The sequence below is a fragment of the Mytilus trossulus genome, chromosome 1, assembly GCF_036588685.1.
Source record: "Mytilus trossulus isolate FHL-02 chromosome 1, PNRI_Mtr1.1.1.hap1, whole genome shotgun sequence".
In the NCBI taxonomy this organism is placed as follows: domain Eukaryota; kingdom Metazoa; phylum Mollusca; class Bivalvia; order Mytilida; family Mytilidae; genus Mytilus; species Mytilus trossulus.
Window position 1 is genome coordinate 3489667 of NC_086373.1, and position 21408 is coordinate 3511074.

Below are 21408 nucleotides of genomic sequence, written 5' to 3' on the forward strand. Positions count from 1 at the left end.
TCACAATTTTCAATGATTCTGTTTTGTTACTTAAATATCTAAAACCATTGAAAATTCTATAAATAAAGGCAACAGCAGTATACCGCTGTTCAAAACTCATAAATCCATGGACAAAAACCAAAATCGGGGTAACAAACTAAAACCGAGGGAAACGCATTAAATATAAGAGGAGAACAACGACACAACACCGAAACGCAACACACACAGAAACGGACCAAGCATCAGACCAAATCCCACGAGAATAACAAATATAACATCTAAACCAAATTCATGAATTTGGGATAAACAAGTACGTATCACGTCTTATCTTAATATATCAAAAATAAGAGAAAAAACAAACGACACAACTTTAACACAGAAGGTTGAATATCATGCGAACGGTGTTTTTTTTTTGTCTATTTATACAAGGTCGCAGATGTTTGTAGTGGGAAATGCTGCAATTCGACTACAAACCAATAAAAGCAATTTTATATCCAAATTATCCAATAATCAATGTTTTGTAGGAGAATAGAAAGTTACATCAAACTTTTGGGACAGGGGCAGGCAAGTGAACTTGCCAAGAATATTGCATTAGGACATACTATCAGTGATTTAGGTATATAAAAAATCTTTCCTATCAATTCCAGCAATATAGTGTATTTATACTTGCGTATCATTATACAAATTTTAATCAAAAAGAACTTGCTGGTGTTTGTGGAAGAAATTTACAAATGGCTTCATTTTATTCCAAGGACATGGCGGCAGAGAGGTAAAAGTATCTGAACCACTGCATCACTATTAAAACTGAGATTGTGAGTTCGAATTCTGTACGAAGCAGGTGGACTCGACTTACAAAAATACTTGTGCTATGTAATTGGATAAATAAAAACATCTAATATTATATTACCTTCAGTAACCATCATTAAGATGTCTTAGATTTTTTTATGATTATTTCCAGATAAAAAAAAACATGTAATCTTGCTTTAGAAGAGGTGTGAAAGATACCAGAGAAAGAGTCAAACTCATAGATCGAAAATCAAGTGCAGCGCCATGGCTTAAAAATAAAAACACAAACAGACAAATAATAGTACACAAGACAGACCATAGATAACTAAACACTTAACAACACAAACACCACCAAAAAATGAGGGTGATCTCAGGTGCTCCAGAATGGTATGCAAATATTGCACCATGTGGCACCCGTCGTGTTGCTCATGTTATTAAAAAAAACGGTAAATAGTCTAGTTCGGTAGGTCACATTCGTGAAAAGGGAAGGGCATTGTAGTAACGACATAAGGAACATATCCTTGTATGACAGTCGCATCAAATTATATTTAAAACGATGCGTAAACAAAACAGACGTGATAGGTAAAATTGATAACATAATATTGGTACAGCAGTCATCACTGTGTTGCAATCTCAAAACAAACAAAGATTTAACAAAGAAGCACAAAAAGCATCTATCAAATTTAACAACCACATGCATTGCTTCATTTATTTGACATCAGAAAATGTAAACGTCACACAGGAAGAAATCTTAAATAATTTTTTGCTGTTCAAAGTGTTTTCAAAGGGTTAGGGTTAGGGTTGTTAAAACAGGGTTTTAAAATCAAAGTTTTGTTAGAATTAATTTCAGAAAAAGACCTAGATTGGAAATTATCCACATAAGGTGAATACCACTTTGCGAATAAAACAATTTATAAGTGATGATAACTAGTCCTAAGCACAGCGGGAAAACACCGCACCCGGAGGAGGACTTCCTCTGGCTTTATACAAAAAAGGTGTACTAGTTCAGTGAAAAATGACAGCTTACTTAACTCCCCAGCATATAAACAAAACACTTACAAGACTAACAAATGCCAGAAGTTACTGACTTGGGACAGGCTCAAAATTACGATGGGATTAAAAATGTTTACTGAAACAGAGACTTAGTAAACAGAGAAAAGTATTTTATTAACATTCCGTGTACCATTATATTGTTATTAAATAAATCACTTATGTATTGCTCCTGTTTTATGCAATGTGGGCATTACGTTTAACCCTCGGTCGTCTTTCCATCTGTACTTTCGTCCATCCGGGGTTTTTTCTGTCAATCCCATTTTTGTTTCTGCACTGTTACCTTAATATTCCCAATCCATTTTTTTTTTCAGATCAGGATCATCTTAGCATTTGTAATAGTATGAGTTATGAGGTAGATGTACCAGGCTTTCCAGCCAACAACACACAGCAGCATACAGCTATCAGGAAAGCTCTGAATTCTAGATTCAGTTTGATACAGGGACCACCAGGTAAGATTTGACATTTTAATTAACAATTATGGAATAAACGAAGCTAAAGCTGGACTTCATTTCGCTACTTTATATCTGTATTGGTTAAGCAGTGATAAGATTTATTTTTTGTAAAGCCTCCACTAATCAGAATTACAAACTCGTATTAAACTTCTATGTGATGTAATTATGTTAATGTTGTTATTCACACAGTATCTAACTGTAACTGAATTATTTTTCAAAATTTATACATTTCAAGTTTACTTTACAGGAACAGGGAAGACTTTCACAGGAGTCAAACTTGTGTATTTATTCAACAAATTAAACAAGTTATTTCAGGAGAAAAATGGAAAAAGAAGACGTGTAATTTTTTGTGGACCATCAAATAAATCTGTTGATTTAGTAGCAAGTATGTGTAATTATGTCATGACTAGTCATGTTGAGACAAAGTTGTTTATTCTAACGAAATAAAACAACTGACATAATCACTTAGAATTCTTTTTTTACCTACATGTTTCACTCAAACCTGTCTTATTTTCATTTTTTGTTTGTTTCTGTGGTCAGCAGCTTCTAAGAAACACTCTAAAACCCTCCTTAACTGTCTTATATATGTCAATTGTCCTTTACCTTATTATATGGTTCAGTGACTGCTAGAAAACAAAATTTATTCTTTTGTATTTGGTAAAATTGTCGCATGTTATGAGTAACAGGATAACTATATTTGGTAAATTTGTTCTTTGTAATATCTACGTGCTTGTCATGTTGCCTCACCTGACCTCGACCTTATTTCTTGTATCAGTTAGCTGGACAAGGCTACGCTGTCAAGTCCGTATATATTATACTATACGCAATAGGTTATCTTTCTTTGGTGTTTATATGATTGTAAGGTGTACATGTTTGATAGATTTAATTTGACAATAACCCCAATTTTATGGTTCATCGGACAATGTTTTGGTGGTGTTTTTTTTTATCGAAATATTAATAAACAATTGGACTACTATATTTTCTGTATGGAAAAATTGTCTAGTGTGACTGTCCGTCAGACAGGTTTCATTAGACAACCACCTATTTGTATGGTTCATTTTACAATTCAATTACTTTGTTAGTTTTTGTGGGGTTTTTTTTTTTGCCGATAGTTAAGCAATAAGTCAATTATATTTAGTGTATAAGAGTGGGGTTTATATGTCTAACTTACATTGTTCATTTGACTTTGACTTCATTTGTTATGGTTCATTGGACAATGATGGGTTTTTGAAATATTGTCAATGTATCATATACTCTATGCAGTAGGTCTGACTGGCATGGTTTGGTTTATATGACCTTGAACTTATTCTCATGGTTGATTATTCATATAAGAATTTGTTGTTTGATCTGATTTTCAGCTACTTGAAGCAATAAAACCATTAAATTTTGTCTATGGAATGATTGAAAGGTGTACATGTCTTTTTAATAGATATAAGATGTAGTATTAGTGCCAATGAAACATGCATCTGACTTTTACCTCATTTTCAAAGAATATTTATGATGTTAAATTTATATTATACTTGTAGTAAAACCTGAATATCATATACTTTCCACATGAATTTAGTAATACAGTAAAACAGACGGGACATTTCAGCGTATAGACTTTTATTTCTGTCATTTAACTGAGGTCAGTCTGTTTTAAACTGGGGTCCCGCAATCGGAGGTGAACGCCGTACAATATACTAACTAAAAAGGTCAAAAATTCTTGCTTTCTTAAAATTGAAATTTTCAGTTATCAAAACTTACTTCCACCAGTATATAGTGATGAAATGGTATTTTGGTATGTTAAAATACTTTTGCTATATAGCATTATAACATTGACATAAAATGTTGTCATAGAAACATTTACCAGGCAAGAATATGTAAAATATCGTAAATAAACAAAAGGTATTTATGAAATCGGCAAACATGGAATGCTCATCAAAATAAAAAATTCAAAGAATTTTTAACAATCAAGACAGTTTTAAAATTTTAAACTTAAAACTAGACGTCTTGTATTCATAATATTCAGTTATATTTTTGTTACCTGCATTATTTGATTAGATTTGAATAACTCTTTGATACACGTTTTCACAAAAGTATTTCAAAAATATTTTGAAATCTACATCTTTTGCTTACAGGATGGGTAGTCATAGCACTTCGAGCAATGGATCTTAAAATTGTCAGGATGTATGAAAGTACGTATGAATACAAGGACTTTCCCGTACCTGGCCAAGCTATTTTTTCTAGTAGATCTATGAGGTCTGCACAATCAGATCAATTACTAAATGAGAAGGGCGTAGTACTTCATCATATCATTAGATCAGACGGAAAACCTCATGCAGCAAAACTAAAGGAGTTTGATTCAAAGTTTCACGCAGACAACATCATAATAAAAGAAAATGAGAAACTACCTGATGAGCTAAGAAAACCAGTCAAAACAAAATTACAGGACATTTATGAATATAGAAGTTTGCTTCAAACTGCGACTGCAGCAGAGTTAGATAATTATGATATTATATTTTGTACCACTTCGATGGCAGGTGATCCACGGTTGCTGTCCGCTACAAAGAACCAAGTGGCTCAAGTCATTGTTGATGATTGTGGCATGTGTTCTGAGCCAGAGAGTATGGTTCCAATTATAGCCACACATGCCACTCAGGTTGTCCTAATTGGTGATCACAAACAGTTACGTCCAATTATTATGAGTCGTGAGGCATCTGAGCTTGGTTTAGAGAGATCATTGTTTGAGAGATATTCCACCGACTGTTCTCTAATGACAATGTTAGAACAACAGTATAGGATGGTAAGAATAAAGCTTATTCATAATATAGAATACGAAAAGATACCTAATCATTCTACAAAAACTAATATGAGATTGGTGTGGTGCTACCTGGCGCGTTTCCAAATGTTACTTTTCTGTAATTGATCAAACAAATCTAGATTAATTATGCTCCGCGGATATAAATCAGTCTGCTCCCATATGAATTGTTACAAAAACTCCTGAATAGGAACAAAACAACAACAAAAAATGTCCATCATGTTGTCAAAGCGTACTTAGTACGACAGTAGTACCCAATGTATAGGTGTAATAATCACTATTGTTTTCCACTATTAGTCCTTGTTAAATTTGCACTTTTCAAAAGTTATTGCAGAATGTATCTTTGCTTCAAATAAAGAAATACTTTGCATGAGTAAACATTTTACCCAGTCTATAATTAAAGACAAAATTCCACATTACACTTCATTGCATGTAATAAAAATTATCATTACTGGAAGTTAAAAAACCTAATGTTCACCCATTTTGTATCGTGTTAAAGCTTTTCAAACCATGTAACCTCAACTTTCCGAAATATTATATAGAAGAAAAAAAAAGAAAAAATCCTTGTGTTTTGAAAAATCAATTCAAATGTTTATTACACATAAAATTGAGAATGGAAATGGGGAATGTGTCTAGGAGACAACAACCCGACCAAATAAAAAAAAACAACAGCAGAAGGTCACCAACAGGTCTTCAATGTAGGTTTAGCACTAAAAACCAAGTTCAATTCACCATTTTCTACATTTGAAAATGCCTGTACCTAGTCATGAATATGACAGTTGTTGTCCATTCGTTTCATGTGTTTTGTCATTTGATTTGGGACTTTCCGTTTTGAATTTTCCTCGGAGTTCAGCATTTTTGTAATTTAATTTTTTCAATGCAGATAGAAACAATGAGTAGAAAATAAAGGTTATACTATATATTAATGACTAATACTAAATCCCAAAGTGCACCATGTTTTGTTCAACAACACATTATAACATTTAAAAACATCTTTTCAACTTAAACATAATATTTGAAGAACAATTTCAAAACTTATTCTAATCTAACGCTTTTCGTACATAACTGTTAATATTTTTAAAACAATTATAATTTTGAAAACTTCAGAAAACTTGAAATACTTATATTGTTGTATTTTTAGCTCACCTAGCCCGAAGGGCCAAGTGAGCTTTTCTCATCATTTGGCATCCGTCGTCCGTCGTCAGTTGTCGTTAACTTTTACAAAAATCTTCTCCCCTGAAACTACTGGGCCAAATTAAACCAAATTTATCACAATAATCATTGGGGTATCTAGTTTTAAAAATTTGTCCGGTGACCTGGGCAACTAACCAAGATGGCCGTCATTGCTAAAAATAGAAAAAAGGGGTAAAATGTACATTTTGGCTTATATCTCTGAAAGCAAAGCATTTAGAGCAAATCTGACTATGAATAAATATGTTTTTATGTCAACATCTATCTGCCCTGAAATTTGCAGATGAATCCAAAAACACGTTGTTGGGTTGCTGCCCTTAAATTTGTAATTTTAAAGAAATTTGGCTGTTTTTTGATTATTATCTTGAATAGTATTATAGATACAGATAAACTGTGAACAGCAATAATGGTCAGCAAAGTAAGATGTACAAATAAGTCAACATGACAAAAATGGTCAAATGACCCATTTAGGAGTAATTGCCCTTAATAGTCAATGTTTAACAATTTTTGGTAAATTTTTGTTATCTTTTACAAAAATCGGCTCCTCTGGAGCTACTCGGACAAATTTAACCAAACTTGTCCACACTCGTCAGTAGGATATCTAGTTTTACAACTGTGTCAGAAGACCCTGTCCGTGAACCAAGATGGCCACCATAGCTAAAAAGGAACAAAGGATAACCAAAGCATTTAGAGAAAATCTGCTGGTATAGAACTGTTCATTAGGTCAAGATCTATCTGCCCTGATATTTTCAGACCAATCGGGGCAAATTGTTGTTGGGCTGCTGCTCCTGAATTGGTAATTTTAAGAACATTTTGCAGCTTTTGGTTATTATTTTGAATATTATTATAGAAAGATATAAACTTAAATAGCAATGACGTACAGCAAAGTAAGAGCTACAATTAATTCAACTTGACCAATTTTAAACAATATTCATATATATTTAGAAATTTTTTGACAATTTATACAAAAACATTTCCACTGTCACTTCTGGGTCAATTTCATATAGATAGAGATAATTGTAAGCAGCAAGATTGTTTAATAAAGTAAGATCTACAAACACATCACCAACACAAGATACAATGTTGTCATGAATCCATTTTTGTCCATTGTTTAATATGCATATAGACCAACGTGAGCTAGTTTTGTAAATGAGAATATATAATATTCATTAATTTATGCGATACCATTTAAGCAATTGCTTGTTACGAGCTAGGGGAAGAAATTATTTACCAGAGACTAGTATGGTAACTAGGAAAAAATCTCAGAATTAAATGGGGAGGAAAAAATCGAAACTGGTGGGCTGAATTATGTGGCCCGTGTGACAAAAGAAAATAACATTACGAAAAACTTGACAATTTTTCAAAACTTCTATTAGGAATTATAAAAACAAGAGGATGACTTTAAGCTTTGTATTATAATCCTTTATAAAATCAAGAAACAATTACTTGTCATAGTATAGTATTTTTAAAATAGTATGGTCTCACAGTAAAAATACATGACAAAAATTACAAAGTATCAACATTCAGTAGTAAACAAAATAAATAAAATTAACGGTACCAATTTTCTTGCACCAGATGCGCATTTCGACAATACATGTCTCTTCAGTGATGCTCGTGGCGAAAATATTTAATGAAATCCAAAGCTTATATAAAAGATGAAGAGCTATAATCCAAAAGGTCCACAAAGTATAGCCAAATCAGTGAAAGGAATCAGAGCTTTGCATGAGGGAGATACATTCCTTAATTTATATTAATTTCTATCATTTTGTAACAGCAAATGTTAATAACACATAAAATCCGTATGTTCATGCCAGTACCAAAGTACTGGATACTAGACTGGTGATACCCTCGGGGACTTATAGTCCACCAGCAGAGGCATCGACCCAGTGATAGTAATAAAATTAACGGTACCAATTTTCTTGCACCAGATGCGCATTCCGACAATACATATACATGTGCAGAAAGGAGTAATTTTTATTTCAGAATGAAAGTATTTGTGAGTTCCCATCTAGAATGTTTTATGGTGGTAAATTAAAAACAGCCAATGACAGTATTGGGAAAGAAGATAACCCATTAAAGATGTGGAGGAAAACCAACAATATTCCAATGGTGTTTTGTCATGTTGAGGGAGAAGAAGAAACATTGACAGTGAAGACAAAGGAAGGGAATGAACAATCAAGGAGTAATAAGAGAGAAATAGAACAAGTGGTACGAATTATTTACTTATGTCATGTTTCAAGGCTACAACAAATATTGCCACCAATTGTGATGTATTTTTGTTTACTGAAAGAGAAATATTCTATAATTAGATTTTATTCATGGTTCGCAAATCTACTCACAATTAATATTTTGCAATTTCTCATCTGCAACGCTCAAATCTCCCAGGCATATGCCATGGATGAGTTATAACAAAAATGAGTATGAACACTCCACAACTTATGTTATGTAGACTGGTGTAAAAATAGGATGATTGAACTTCAAAAAGTGTGTGCCAAATTACTGTTTACCTTATATTTAATAAGCAATATGAGTTACTCACTTACGTCTTTTTTCTTGCCGTTTACATCTGAACTACTAGTAAATCAGTCAAACCAACTGCTCACATAATAAATTATAATCAGTACCTTTACAAATCATAATTGAATGAGGATTGCAAAGGGAACTTAACTGTCATATATCTATATCAATTTGCCAATCCTATCATATACTGTGTTATAATTCTAGATTCAACTAATGAGGAAAGGTAACACTAGGCCACCGCAAGCTATAATTTTAGCATGAGTGCAAATCCAAACGCATTCTTGTCCATTCGTTTTTTATGCGTTTTGTTATTTGGTTTTTCCATGTGATTATGGACTTTCCGAATTGATTTTCCACTAAGTTCAGTATTTTTGTGATTTTACTTTTTAAACCAAACTTTTTCACAATCATCATTGGGGTATCTTGTTTTAAATATTTGTCCTATGACCTGGCTAACCGCCATGGCTAAAAAAAGAAAGTAGGGGTAAAATGTCGGTTTTGGCTATTATCTCTGAAACAAAAGTATTTAGAGCATATCTGCCGAAGTAACATTGTTTATTGGGTCAGGATATATCTGCGCTGAAATTTTCAGATGAATCGGAGAATCCGTTGTTGGATTGCTGGCCTTCAATTTGTAATTTTAAGGAATTTTTTCCGTTTTTGGTTATTGTCTTGAATATTACTACAGATAGAGATGAACTATTTGCAGCAATAATGTTTAGCAAAGTAAGATTTACAAATAAGTTAGCATGAGCGAAATTGTCAGTTAACTCCTTAAGGAGTAATTGCGCTTTATAGTCAACTTTTAACATTTTTTTGTAAATTTTTGTAATCTTTTACAAAAATCTTCTCCTCTGAAGCTATCAAACTTGTCCAAAATCATTACTGTGGTATCTAGTTTAAGAAATGTGTCCGATGACTTTGCCCGTTAACCAAGATGATCAAGAGAATAAAATTAAGTTTTGGGCGCACATCGCTGAATCATTAGGTCAGGATTTATATATCCTGAAATTATCAGACCAATCAGGCTACTTGTTGTTGGGCTGCTGCTCCTGAATTGGTAATTTTAAGAAAATTTTGCAGCTTTCGGTTATTATCTCGAATACTATTAAAGATAGAGATAAACTGTAGATAGCAAAAAGGACATAGTAAGATGCTTGTTCCGTTTCTGTGTGTGTGTCATTTCATTGTTGTGTCGTTGTTCTCCTCTTATATTTAATGCGTTTTCCTCGGTTGTAGTTTGTTACCCCGATTTTGTTTTTTGTCCATGGATTATGAGCTTTGAACAGCGGTATACTACTGTTGCCTTTATTTAAGAGCTACAAATAAGTCCACTTGACCAAAGTGGTCAATTGACCCCTTAAGGAGTTATTGTCCTTTATAGTCAATGTTTAACAGTTTTCATAATTTTTTTTAATTTTTACAAAATATTTTCCTCTGTCACTTCTGGGCCAATTTCATTACAGATATAGATAATTGTAAGCAGCAGGATTGTTCAATAAAGGAAGATCTAGAAACACATCACCAACACTAGAACATAATTTTGTCATGAATCCATCTGTGTCCTTTTTAATATTCATATAGACCGAGGTGAGCGACACAGACTCTTAAGCGCCTGTAGTTGTCAGTTGCTTTACCAATTGGTGTAATTGAAAGGAATGAATATTATTTTATTTACTGCATATCCTCGGGTGACAATTGGCATGCATTTGTAATAGCAATTGAAGTGAGCTTGAATATTATAGTGCATTTGATAGAGTTTATATCTTACTTTGCAAGGTTCATACAAGAACTATGTATGAATTTATTCATACATTTTGATCCCAGATAAGATATCAAAAGGTTTTCAAACCATAAATAATATTTTGCATGATAAATAAATGGGAAGGTTATAAAACTGTGACCACACTTTCTGTTTCAAACTCATTCGATGCCTAGATTTTATTATTTCTTATTTAGTTGAAAGTATTTCGACACATGGTGACAGCTGAAGGTGTGAATCCAGAGACTATCAATGTAATGTCTCAGTACAATGCCCAATGTACAGCGCTGAAATTAGAGCTGACAGAGAAAGGCTTTGACAATTTCAATGTCACAACAGTGGTCTCCAGTCAAGGTAATGTTATATCTCAGTCAGTACTTTTCACAATATACAGCGCTGAGATTAAGTGCGACAACTTCAATGTTACAACCATGGTAAATGTTTCAGTACATGTCCAATGTACAGCTCTGATATAAGAACTGGCAGAGAAAGGCTTTGACAACTTCAATGTCACAACATTGGTCTCCGGTCAAAGTATGGCCTTTTTTCATCCTTTTTGTATCAAAAAGATATTTTTTACAAATAATAAAAATGGTTTTTATCTTGAAAGAAGATCTGTTGCAAATTAAATTTCAAGATTTGGTATCCCACGAACTGATTCTCACAGCTGTTAAGCAGAATAATTTCTCCAAATGTTGGGTCTTCAAAACTCTTAATGAAATGAATTAGCATTGATATGGTCATATTTTAGAATTAACTGATTACAAAACTTTTGAATTTTTTGAAATACTAAGTATTTTCTAACTCAGGAATAGATTATCTTAGCTGTATTTGGCAGAACCTTTCGCAATGTTGGTCCGCAATGCTCTTTAACTTCGTACTTCATTTGGCCTTTTGAACTTTTTTGGATTTGAGCCTCACTGATGAGTCTTTAGTAAACGAAACGCGCGTCTGGCGTAAATACAAAATGTATTCCAGGTATCTATGATGAGTTTATTTACTGCGTACATTATATAATCTTTTTTATTCAACTATCAATGATGGGTCGTGAGTAGACAAACTGTTTGGCTGGTGTACACACGTATAAGCCTGGTATCTTTGGTAAAGTTTTTTTATACACCTACACCATTACAAAAACGTTAAGTGTATACCTAGTATTACTATTTGTTATTTTGTGGTGCAAAAGTGTATATGTTATCCAATGTTCCTGATAAGTGAGGGAATCCTATTTATATGATAAAACAATGTATGCAATTTTTCAAAAAAAAACGTAAATTTATTTATTTATGAATGTGAATTTTCCGATGGGAGTAAAAATCTCCTGATGTTAAGCCTTCTTCTGACCCAGATAAAAATCATATCATGATTTTTTTTTTTTTTAATCATGAACAAAATAGTCAGTCCCTATTTTTTTTTATCTCATCAAAGATGACAATTTTTTATATAGATATTGTGTCAATGATAAAGGAAATTTGCACCTGTAAAAATTATTAAAAGTTATAAATATATATAGCTTCACTGGACAAAAGTGATAAAATACAAAAGGAACAAAACATTAAAAAGAAAATTATTAAAAAAAATGCATGTTATACTACAACGAAAAAAAAAAAGTTAAAAAAAAAAGTCATTGTCAGTATAAAAAGTTAAATGTTTTCACTGAAAGCGAGTAAAAAAAATGGGTTTTCAAATTTTTCTTTAAAAGTTCGATTGAGTGTTCATGTCTTAGATGGCAAGAAAGATTGTTCCAGAGACTCGCAGTAGCTTTGTCGAAACGTCTTTGTAAATAGATTCTGGTGCGTACATGAGGTTGTATAAGCTGCATTGCATTTTCCGATCTAAAATATATTGAATGTTGATAGTCGCTGATGAGTCACTCAAGATAGACGGGCGCTAGGCCATGCAGGATTTTGAAAGTATACGAAAGACGTTAAACATGTTAAACCCCGCTACAATATATGTGCCTGTACCAAGTCAGGAGCCTGTAATTCATTGGTTCTCATTTGTTGCTGTTTCACATATTTGTTTTTCGTTAATTTTTTGGTACATTAATTAGGCCGTTAGTTTTCTCGTTTGAATTGTTTTACATTTGTGATTTCATGACCTTTTATAGCTGACAATGCGATATGGTCTTTGTTCATTGTTGGTTAGACCGTATGGTGAGTTACAGCTGCTAATTTCTATGTTGTAATATAAAAAAGAAGATGTGGTATGAGACAACTATCCACAAAAGACCAAAATGACACAAATATTAACAACTATAGGTCACCGTACGGCCTTCAACAATGAGCAAAGCCCATACCGCGTAGTCAAATTGTAAGGTCTGTTGTTGAAAGTTGCCTAATTAGCAATCATATAATATCTTCTATTTTATAAAATTTAAATATTATTTGACCACAAGTAATACACTATACTGTCTTTTTCAGATAGAGCGGTTGCGATATTTTTAATTTGAATTTATTGTTTAAAAGAAATACCCTTAAAAATAACTGTGTTTTTGAGTGTTGTATTTGAAAACACTTGATAGAAGTTCCGAGTTAGTTCCATCGATTACCATGTTTATCAAGTTACCATTTTAAAATTATGCAAGTTAGAAAAATTATAAATGTAAAAACAATCGAACAAAGCATTGTATTAGCGTTTTGAATAATTCCATCCTGAATGTTGTTGCATTTATTTGTACTGTAGTCCTGTCATGCAATGATGCCATTTTAGTGTTATATTAAACATTGCAGAAAAGGCGCTAGGTTAGGCTAGCCATAAAACCAGGTTTAACCACCATTTTTTTCTTAAAATGTCCTGTACCAAGTCAGGAAATTGGCAGTTGTTATTTTATAGTTCTTTTCTGTGCGTGTTACATTGTCGTTTAGTTTTTGTTGCGCTTTAGTGTTTCTGTTGTTTCGTTGTTTTCATAGATGAGTTTCCCTCGGTTTTGGTTTATAACCCAGATTTGTTTATTTTAATTTAATAATCATGTCTTCGTTTTGGCTATAAATCTTGTAAACCCTATGTAGATGTGTATGTTCACTTGTGTTAATATGTCTTTTGATTGAGTTAAGCTATTTCAATTGATATTTTATAGTGTGTCTTGGTTTTCCCGTTTGAATGGTTTATCACTTGTAATTTTCGGGGCCCTTTATAGTTTGCTGTGCAGTGTGAGCTTAGGTTCCGTATTGAAATCCGTACTTTGACCTATAATTGTTTACTTTTATAAATTATGACTTGGTTTGAGAGTTGTCTCATTGGCACTTATACCACATTTTCTTAAGTCTATTTTGGGAGGTTTTAACAGATCTGAGTGAACCAAAAATTATTGAGTTTGTTTTGAATTAGCTACTATGGGTATAATTGTTTTAAGCCGTATTTTGTATATTTTTACAGGTGTTGAGTGGGACTATGTGATCTTCAGTCTGGTTAGATCATTACCTACATACCTAATAGAGAAGAATCCTACTAAAGACTGGTACATACAGAACCTTGGATTCATCACAGACAGACATCAAATTAATGTAGCTCTAACTAGGGCTAAGAAAGGGCTTGTTATCATAGGTAATTAGGCTTTCTATCGGTTTACATTTAGTACGAATATACATTAAAATTGAGGAAACAACAAAAAAACATTTTGTCTCGGATTAATTAATTTGTTAACAGGTTACCTACTCTGCTGAATAACATTCTGGTACTTGTCAAGAAAGATCAACTGAAAGAAGTAAAATCAGCTTCAAATATGTTCACTTTAGGGCAAAATTATTGTTTTCTGATGATATTATTACGTGTAGAAGCATAAAACAATGATTAGTAATTTGTGGAATAGGAAAATTGTCAGGAGAAAAAAAACATCTAGAAATGTCTACTATTTTTAAAAGAGTTATCTCCACTTTACTGTTATTGGAAAAATAGATTAACAACTTTTGTCAGCATAACATGTACTGAATAATTATTTAGTGTAAAGGAACAGTAATGGGCTATGTCACAGATTTTGCTAAACTTGTGCCTACAACTTTGGCCTGATGAACTATTACTGAAAATCGTACAAATTTTTCATTTACTGTTCCTTGACCTTAACACATACATAATTTTAACAGGGAACAAGAACTTACTGTTTTGTGATGAAGTATGGAAGAAATTGTTAGAGGACTATGAAGAGAAGAATTGCATCTTTGATGCACGTCAGTTTCCATGACAAAATTATGCTAATACGGGCATAATCGGGCTTATTAACTTAAGTTTAACAATGACAATCTGGCAGCATAAAATTAAGTGTACTATATATATATAATAAGTGCCTATAAATAGCAGCAAATGACATACAAATCTATATTGCGTTTATTTTCATCATTTTGTAAATATTTTAAACATTCTTATATTTACATACTAAATAGTGTGTTAAAATTACATTGTTAGGCAATCTATATATATATATATATCATATCATACTTTTATATCATGTATGTTCTTGTGCAAACTTCTAAAATATGTTTACAGTTTATAAGTAAATATTTTTACTTGAATAATGTAGAATCTTTAAGAAACAGACTTATTAGAACACCAGATATATTTCAACTTTGAATTGAACACCTGTCAAAAGGTAAAACAAAATAAAGCATGTGTCTAAAGGTCAAATAAATAAGACATGTGACTAGTGGGCAAGCAATATAAAACAGCTGCCTTTAGTCACACTTAATTCTACCCATGAACAAACAATATAAAGCACCTGTCGGTCACACTTAATCCATCCCATGTCTATAGATCAAACTAGATTAATCACTTGGCTAAAAAACAAACGATATAAAGCACATGTCGGTCACACTCAATCCAATCTTTGTCTATAGATCACACTCAATCCAGCTCATGTCAATAGTTCAAACTACATTAAACACCTAGCTATAGGTTTAGAAAAAAAATATTAAGGTTAATATGTAAAAGATCTTTTCTACAGGTTTTGATAATCATGATGATTGAAAAGAATATTTCTGATAACAACAACAACACGATTCTTTATTTTTAAGATTTTGCCTAAATACATCCTGTTGGAAAGATGCGTGGTACCGTCTTCTGGTGAATCCTCCTTCCTCGGCTGTTTCGGTGCTGTCCACTATAACCTCCAGAGGTGCGCCGACTGGGGTGATCAAGTCCAAGCCCGAAACCACATGGATATCCATCCCTGCCTCTACACTTTACCGCTTCCACTGTTTTACCTTTTCCTCCACAACCACATTGATGACGTCGCTGCCTCTTTGCACAAGCTACCAATCAGCTTACTTCTTTCCCCTCAAACAATACCAAGAGCTCTTAATGCTCTCCACATAGACTGTCCAACAAACCCCCTGCTTCCCACTTACACTGGAAATAACCTGACCCGCCATCCTCCTTTGTCTATACATTCTGCAAGTAGGTCTTGATATTTCAATCTCTTTCTTTCGTTGGCATCTTTTATTCTTTCTTCCCATGACATGGTTAGTTCCAGCAGTATTGTCGGTTTTGCTGTAACTGACCAAGTGACGATGTTAGGTCTCTGGTTTGTTACTTCAATCTGTGGCGGGAATCATAACTTCTGCTTCAGATCCACCAACATTTGCCAATCAGTTGCTGTTCCTAGGAAACCACTTCTGCTTCCACTGTTCAGACCTTTTCCTTCACAACACATTGATTATGTCTCTGCTTCTTTGCACAAGTTACCAATCAGCTTACTTCTTTCCCCTCAAACAATACCAAGTGCTCTTAAAGCTCTCCACATAGACTGTCCAACATTGTGCCTAAATGTCAGCATTCTATTTTACTTAACATATATTTTATGATTTGTTGTTGTCATATTTCAGACAATGTATATGTGTGTTTATTGTATTTTAAATAATGTGCCATATTTATATAGTTAAATGTTGTGCCATCAGTATTCACAATTTTCAATTATTTATTGAATCGTTTATAAATAATTTATTTCCAGATTTAGCATTAGTTTAAAACATTCTGGTCAAGCAAAGCACAAATGGAAAGAAAGGTCTTAGAATATGTCTTTCCATTTGTGCTTTGTTTAAGTTAAATGAATGAAGAAAAAGAAAATATATGTCAGGTGCATATCTCTGTGACACAAATGTAAAGCAATTTTAAGAGTGTGCTATATTTGTATTTATCTGTCATTTTATCATTTCATGATGTGTATATTACTTTTTAAACTAATCAATACCACATTTTCAATTATTAAATTCATATTTTCATTTTCATACATTGTAATGATTTGTTTTGCACAACGACTTTACAAACACAGATAAATGCAGAAGAATTTTATTTACAAATACAAAAGAATTATTAATGCTTATGTACGGTAATGGCCAAGTTATCACCTTAATCATTCTATATCATTAGGGTTATTTCGGAAATGGTCTGTAGAGAATCCATACATCAAATATAGTAGACCTATTGCATACAGTATAAGAAAAACAGACCAAAACACAAAAACTTAAAAATATCTACTGGACAATGAAAATAAGGTCAAATGACACCTGCCAGTTGGAGATGTTCACCTTACAATCCTTCTATACACCAAACATACTAGACCTATTGCTTATAGTATCTGAGATATGTACTTGACCACCAAAACTTTACCGTGTTCACTGAACCATGAAAATGAGGTTAAGGACATTGCAACTGTGACTGAGGGAAACTTTGTAAATATAAGGCATCTATATACAAAGTATGAAGCATCCAGGTTTTCCACCTATTAAAATGTAAAGCTTGTAAGAAGCTAGTTAATGTCCCTGCTGCCGTAGTCGGATCACTATCCCTATGTTGAGCTTTCTGCAACTACAGTCACAGACTCGACAAAAAATTAAGAAGATGTATGGTATTTGCCATTGAGACAACTCTCGACCAGAGAGAAAATGACATAGAAATTAACATCTTTCAGATACCTTACTACTTTCATCAATGAGCAAAACAAATGCATCATAAAGATTTTTATCAATAAATTTCAGTTGGCAAAAGTTGGAATGTCAATGTATATTTTAGGTTTCTGCTTCACAAGATTTGTAAACACTATCCACAACAAATTTCACACCTCAATACTGAAGAGAGTTCAAGTTCTGCCAAGTGTAAAGAGGAATGGACTGGATTGTAACCCTTGACAAGCAAAAATGTTTAAAAAGATGAACAAAAGAAAATTCAGAAAGTAATCAAGGAGGATGTTCTTTTTTAAATGTGTCTTTCCAGTGTACCTGAGATATTACATAATAATAAAAAATGAAAATCAGTCATAAAAATATTTTAATAAATATATAAAACTATCAATACAAAAGTATTTTGGACGGACAACTATAATAAATAAATAATTTGTATAAACATGATGAATATATAAGTTAAAGTTAATTCACAACCTTCACTTATAAATCAATTAAATGCTAACATATTGATTTCAGTATTGTAACTAAAATTACCACATTCATATTTGTCAGTTGCGTTATGCTAAACATTTTTTTTCCTTAGTTTCTTCAGTGTACATCATTAATTAGTTCATCTACTGCATCCCAGTCAATAACACTCATAACATCACCACTACCCACAGATGCCACATCGGCTATCCGCATTATTTCATCGATATCAACAGAGTTTACGTAAGACTCTCCCATAACCTCCGGGAGGTAATCTGATATGTCGTCAGACATTGGATATTCAAAAGACACCCTGCTTCCATATACCTGGCTACCATATACCTGACTTCCATACACCTGTAATAAAAAAATAATTTGAATCCAGATATCAATGCAACTCTTATTATCTTTAGATGTATATCTATCCAACAAGAGATTTCATTCATGCATTGAGAGTTGTCTCTTTGGCACTCATACCACATCTCCTTATATCTATATATTAACTTAGATAGTAGTTGAAACAAACACCTCCCTGTGCAGGATTTTCTGACTGTGTTGACCCATTGGTGGCCTTCAGCTGTTTTTCTTCCTTGGTTGGGTTGTTGTCTCCAACACATTATAATTGTATCATAATCAAGGACATTACTTCTAAAATAAATGAGTTATAAGTTATTCTACTTACAGTGCTTGCTTCATCTCCATACAGTATTTTATTAACTCTATCATCCACAGACCAAGAACTGACCACTGAATCACCTTCCCATTGTTCCTGTCCTGAGTAGGGATAAGGGTAGGGCTTAGCCCTACTTCTGGCAGGGGATATCTTTTTCTGGGCTGAAATAATATACAGCAATATAATATACAAAATTTATAATTAGACATTGTTAAGATTATAACTATAAATAGATGTGACAACGTATTTAACCAAGTCATGTCAATATAATGAAACCTTATAGTACATCTTGGGTAAACTTGAATAGTAAATATACAGATAAACTGTGAATTCATTTATTTTTGTGGGAACCAATTTTTGTGGATATTTGATATCATGGTTTTCAAGCAGTCTGCATATAATCAAACTTTAAATTTGTGGTGTGCCTGTACCCACGAAATTCGGAAAAATTGGTATCCCCCGAATAATAATGAATTCACAGTACCACAAAAATATGATAATTAACTACCTTAACAAATGCAATTGATCAGTAGGAACCTTTTTAAAAGGTTTCTTTTGATATGAGTAAGATGAATAATTAAGCAACCTAATCAGGTCAGCATTGATTGTGTTTTAAAACCTGTCCCCTTTTGGTTGATAGAAACCAATAGAACAACGCTTGGTGAAAAACTATTAAAATGGCACCATCTTTCAAATATTGGAAAGAAATGAACAGGGTGATGTAATGAAAAAAGGGTCCTATGACTTCATTATCTGCTTACCTTTAGGTGGTTGTAAAGTCTGTAACTGTTCAGAATATGTCTGTGACTTATGTAGTGGTTTATGAGATTTCAGGAAAGTCTGTGGTTTTACAAAAGTCTTCATACCTAGTAAAACAAAACATATTTCACAATTATATTGATACCTCTAAAAATACTTTTTAAATACAGATAAATAAATAAATAACACATATGTTGGTGCATATATCACATATTTGTAGAATAACCTACTTTGGAGATAATAAGTGTGAGAAGACCAATTAATAACATTTTGATGAGCCTTATAAAATAAAGAACCTTTAGAAGGTAAGATAATGTTTGACAGAGACAATTCCAATTTTGGGCTTTCTAAAGCAATGCAAAACTAGATTGAAGTAACAAGATTATCACGCATATCCTAACTTGCAGAGGAGCCATTTTGAACAGGAAAAATACCAAAACCAAAATTCAAATTGAATGTTAGTGTTTTTTAAGTTTCATAGCACTGTGTTTTAATCTTAAATAGCTTCATCTGGAAATCAAAATACGACTTTCAATGTAACTGATAGGTATATCAAAATCAAAATCAAACTTGACCTGCATTTTATGGTTTATGACTTGTTCAAATTTAAATAGATCAAGTTAAGCAGAATTATAATTAGCATTCAGATGAAATATGCTTTTAACAAATACATAATTGAATACTATACTGATAACTGATTACAAGATGATCTAACTAAATAACAGTTTACCTGCTTTACTCCTAGTTTTAGGAGCACCTTGATTGAGTTTCTGTAACTGTTCTACATATGTCATAGGTTTGTGTGGTGGTCCTGTTTTCTTCTTCTGCATAACTGTTGACGATCCTTTTACAAAAAATAAAACAGAAAGTAAATGTGCTGGATATATAACTTTATTCTATTTATAACATAAAGACATATAAATTACTTTATATATTGTTATTCAGTCGATTTGAAAGCTGTTTATGTAGTTTATAGAATATCAACTTAAGATAAAACTTTGAATCTTGAATCTAAAAAAAAATTGCACACATTCTCTTTCATAAAGCTTCAAAATTAATGACTGATTAACAAAAATGGTAAAGAAGATGTATTTACTGGTAAATTTTTATCAGACAATATTTGGAAATTAGGACTTTGTTCCAGTGAAATGAAGTGAAGCAATGAATAAAATATTGGATTGTTTTTTGTCTGAAGCATCAGGAGTATGATAGAAATGGGCAGCAGAGATTTTTTTTTAAATATCTTACCCATTCTTCCAGAACCAGGTATATGAGAACGAGGTATAATCGGGGTGTTATATGTTTTCTTTGACTTCATCTCTTGTAATCTCTCTGCATAGGTCTTGACAGTTCTTGGAGATGGTTCACCAAAACTCTTCTTACTGGGAGATCTATTTGATCCTAATAAGGAGAATTTATAATATTTGCTGATTTTATTCAAATTGCTAAGGATCAGGCATTCACCTTTAGTATGCATAAACAAGTCTTCAATCGAAAAATTCAATGCTTAAAAATGTAGTGTAGCATTCACAATAATAAACTTTACAAATTCAATATAATTTATTAAATCAAAAGTGAATAATTTATCAATACAGAGAGGAAATTTGTGTTGAGATTGTGTATATACCAGGTACTACAATAGTGTGGATTTTTTTCAAGATGATATGATATGACAATATATTCTAATTGTGATTTTCTTTGATCCTCATACAGATTTTTTTTAACTTACAATAAAATTGAGAATGGAAATGGGGAATGTGTCAAAGAGACAACAACCAGACCGTAGAAAAAACAACAGCAGAAGGCCATCAACAGGTCTTCAATGTAGCGAGAAATTCCGGCACCCAGAGGCGTCCTTCAGCTGGCCCCTAAACAAATATATACTAGTTCAGTGATAATGAACGCCATACTAATTTCCAAATTGTACACTAGAAACTAAAATTAAAATAATACAAGACTAACAAAGGCCAGAGGCTCCTGACTTGGGACAGGCGCAAAAATGCGGTGGGGTTAAACATGTTTGTGAGATCTCAACCCTCCCCTATACCTCTGTTAGAAATGGAAAATTCCCA

At 32.5% G+C, this 21408-nt stretch overlaps 1 protein-coding gene and 1 pseudogene across 2 annotated transcripts in view; one reads left to right on the forward strand and one right to left on the reverse strand.

Moving 5' to 3' along the window:
• LOC134698982 (3'-5' exoribonuclease HELZ2-like) overlaps window positions 1–14737 on the forward strand; it is a 63613-nt pseudogene extending 48876 nt beyond the window's left edge.
• Window positions 14738–17792: 3055 nt separating this feature from the next.
• The window catches only part of LOC134712479 (uncharacterized), a 53787-nt gene continuing 50171 nt past the window's right edge, over window positions 17793–21408 (reverse strand). For both annotated transcript variants that reach the window (XM_063574073.1, XM_063574062.1), the window contains 5 exons: window positions 20585–20737; window positions 20067–20180; window positions 19339–19443; window positions 18587–18738; window positions 17793–18261 (listed from right to left, as the gene is read on the reverse strand). In XM_063574073.1, the coding sequence (XP_063430143.1) occupies window positions 18025–18261; window positions 18587–18738; window positions 19339–19443; window positions 20067–20180; window positions 20585–20737 (761 nt within the window). In that variant the 3' untranslated portion in view covers window positions 17793–18024. The remainder of the gene's footprint in view (window positions 18262–18586; window positions 18739–19338; window positions 19444–20066; window positions 20181–20584; window positions 20738–21408) is intronic.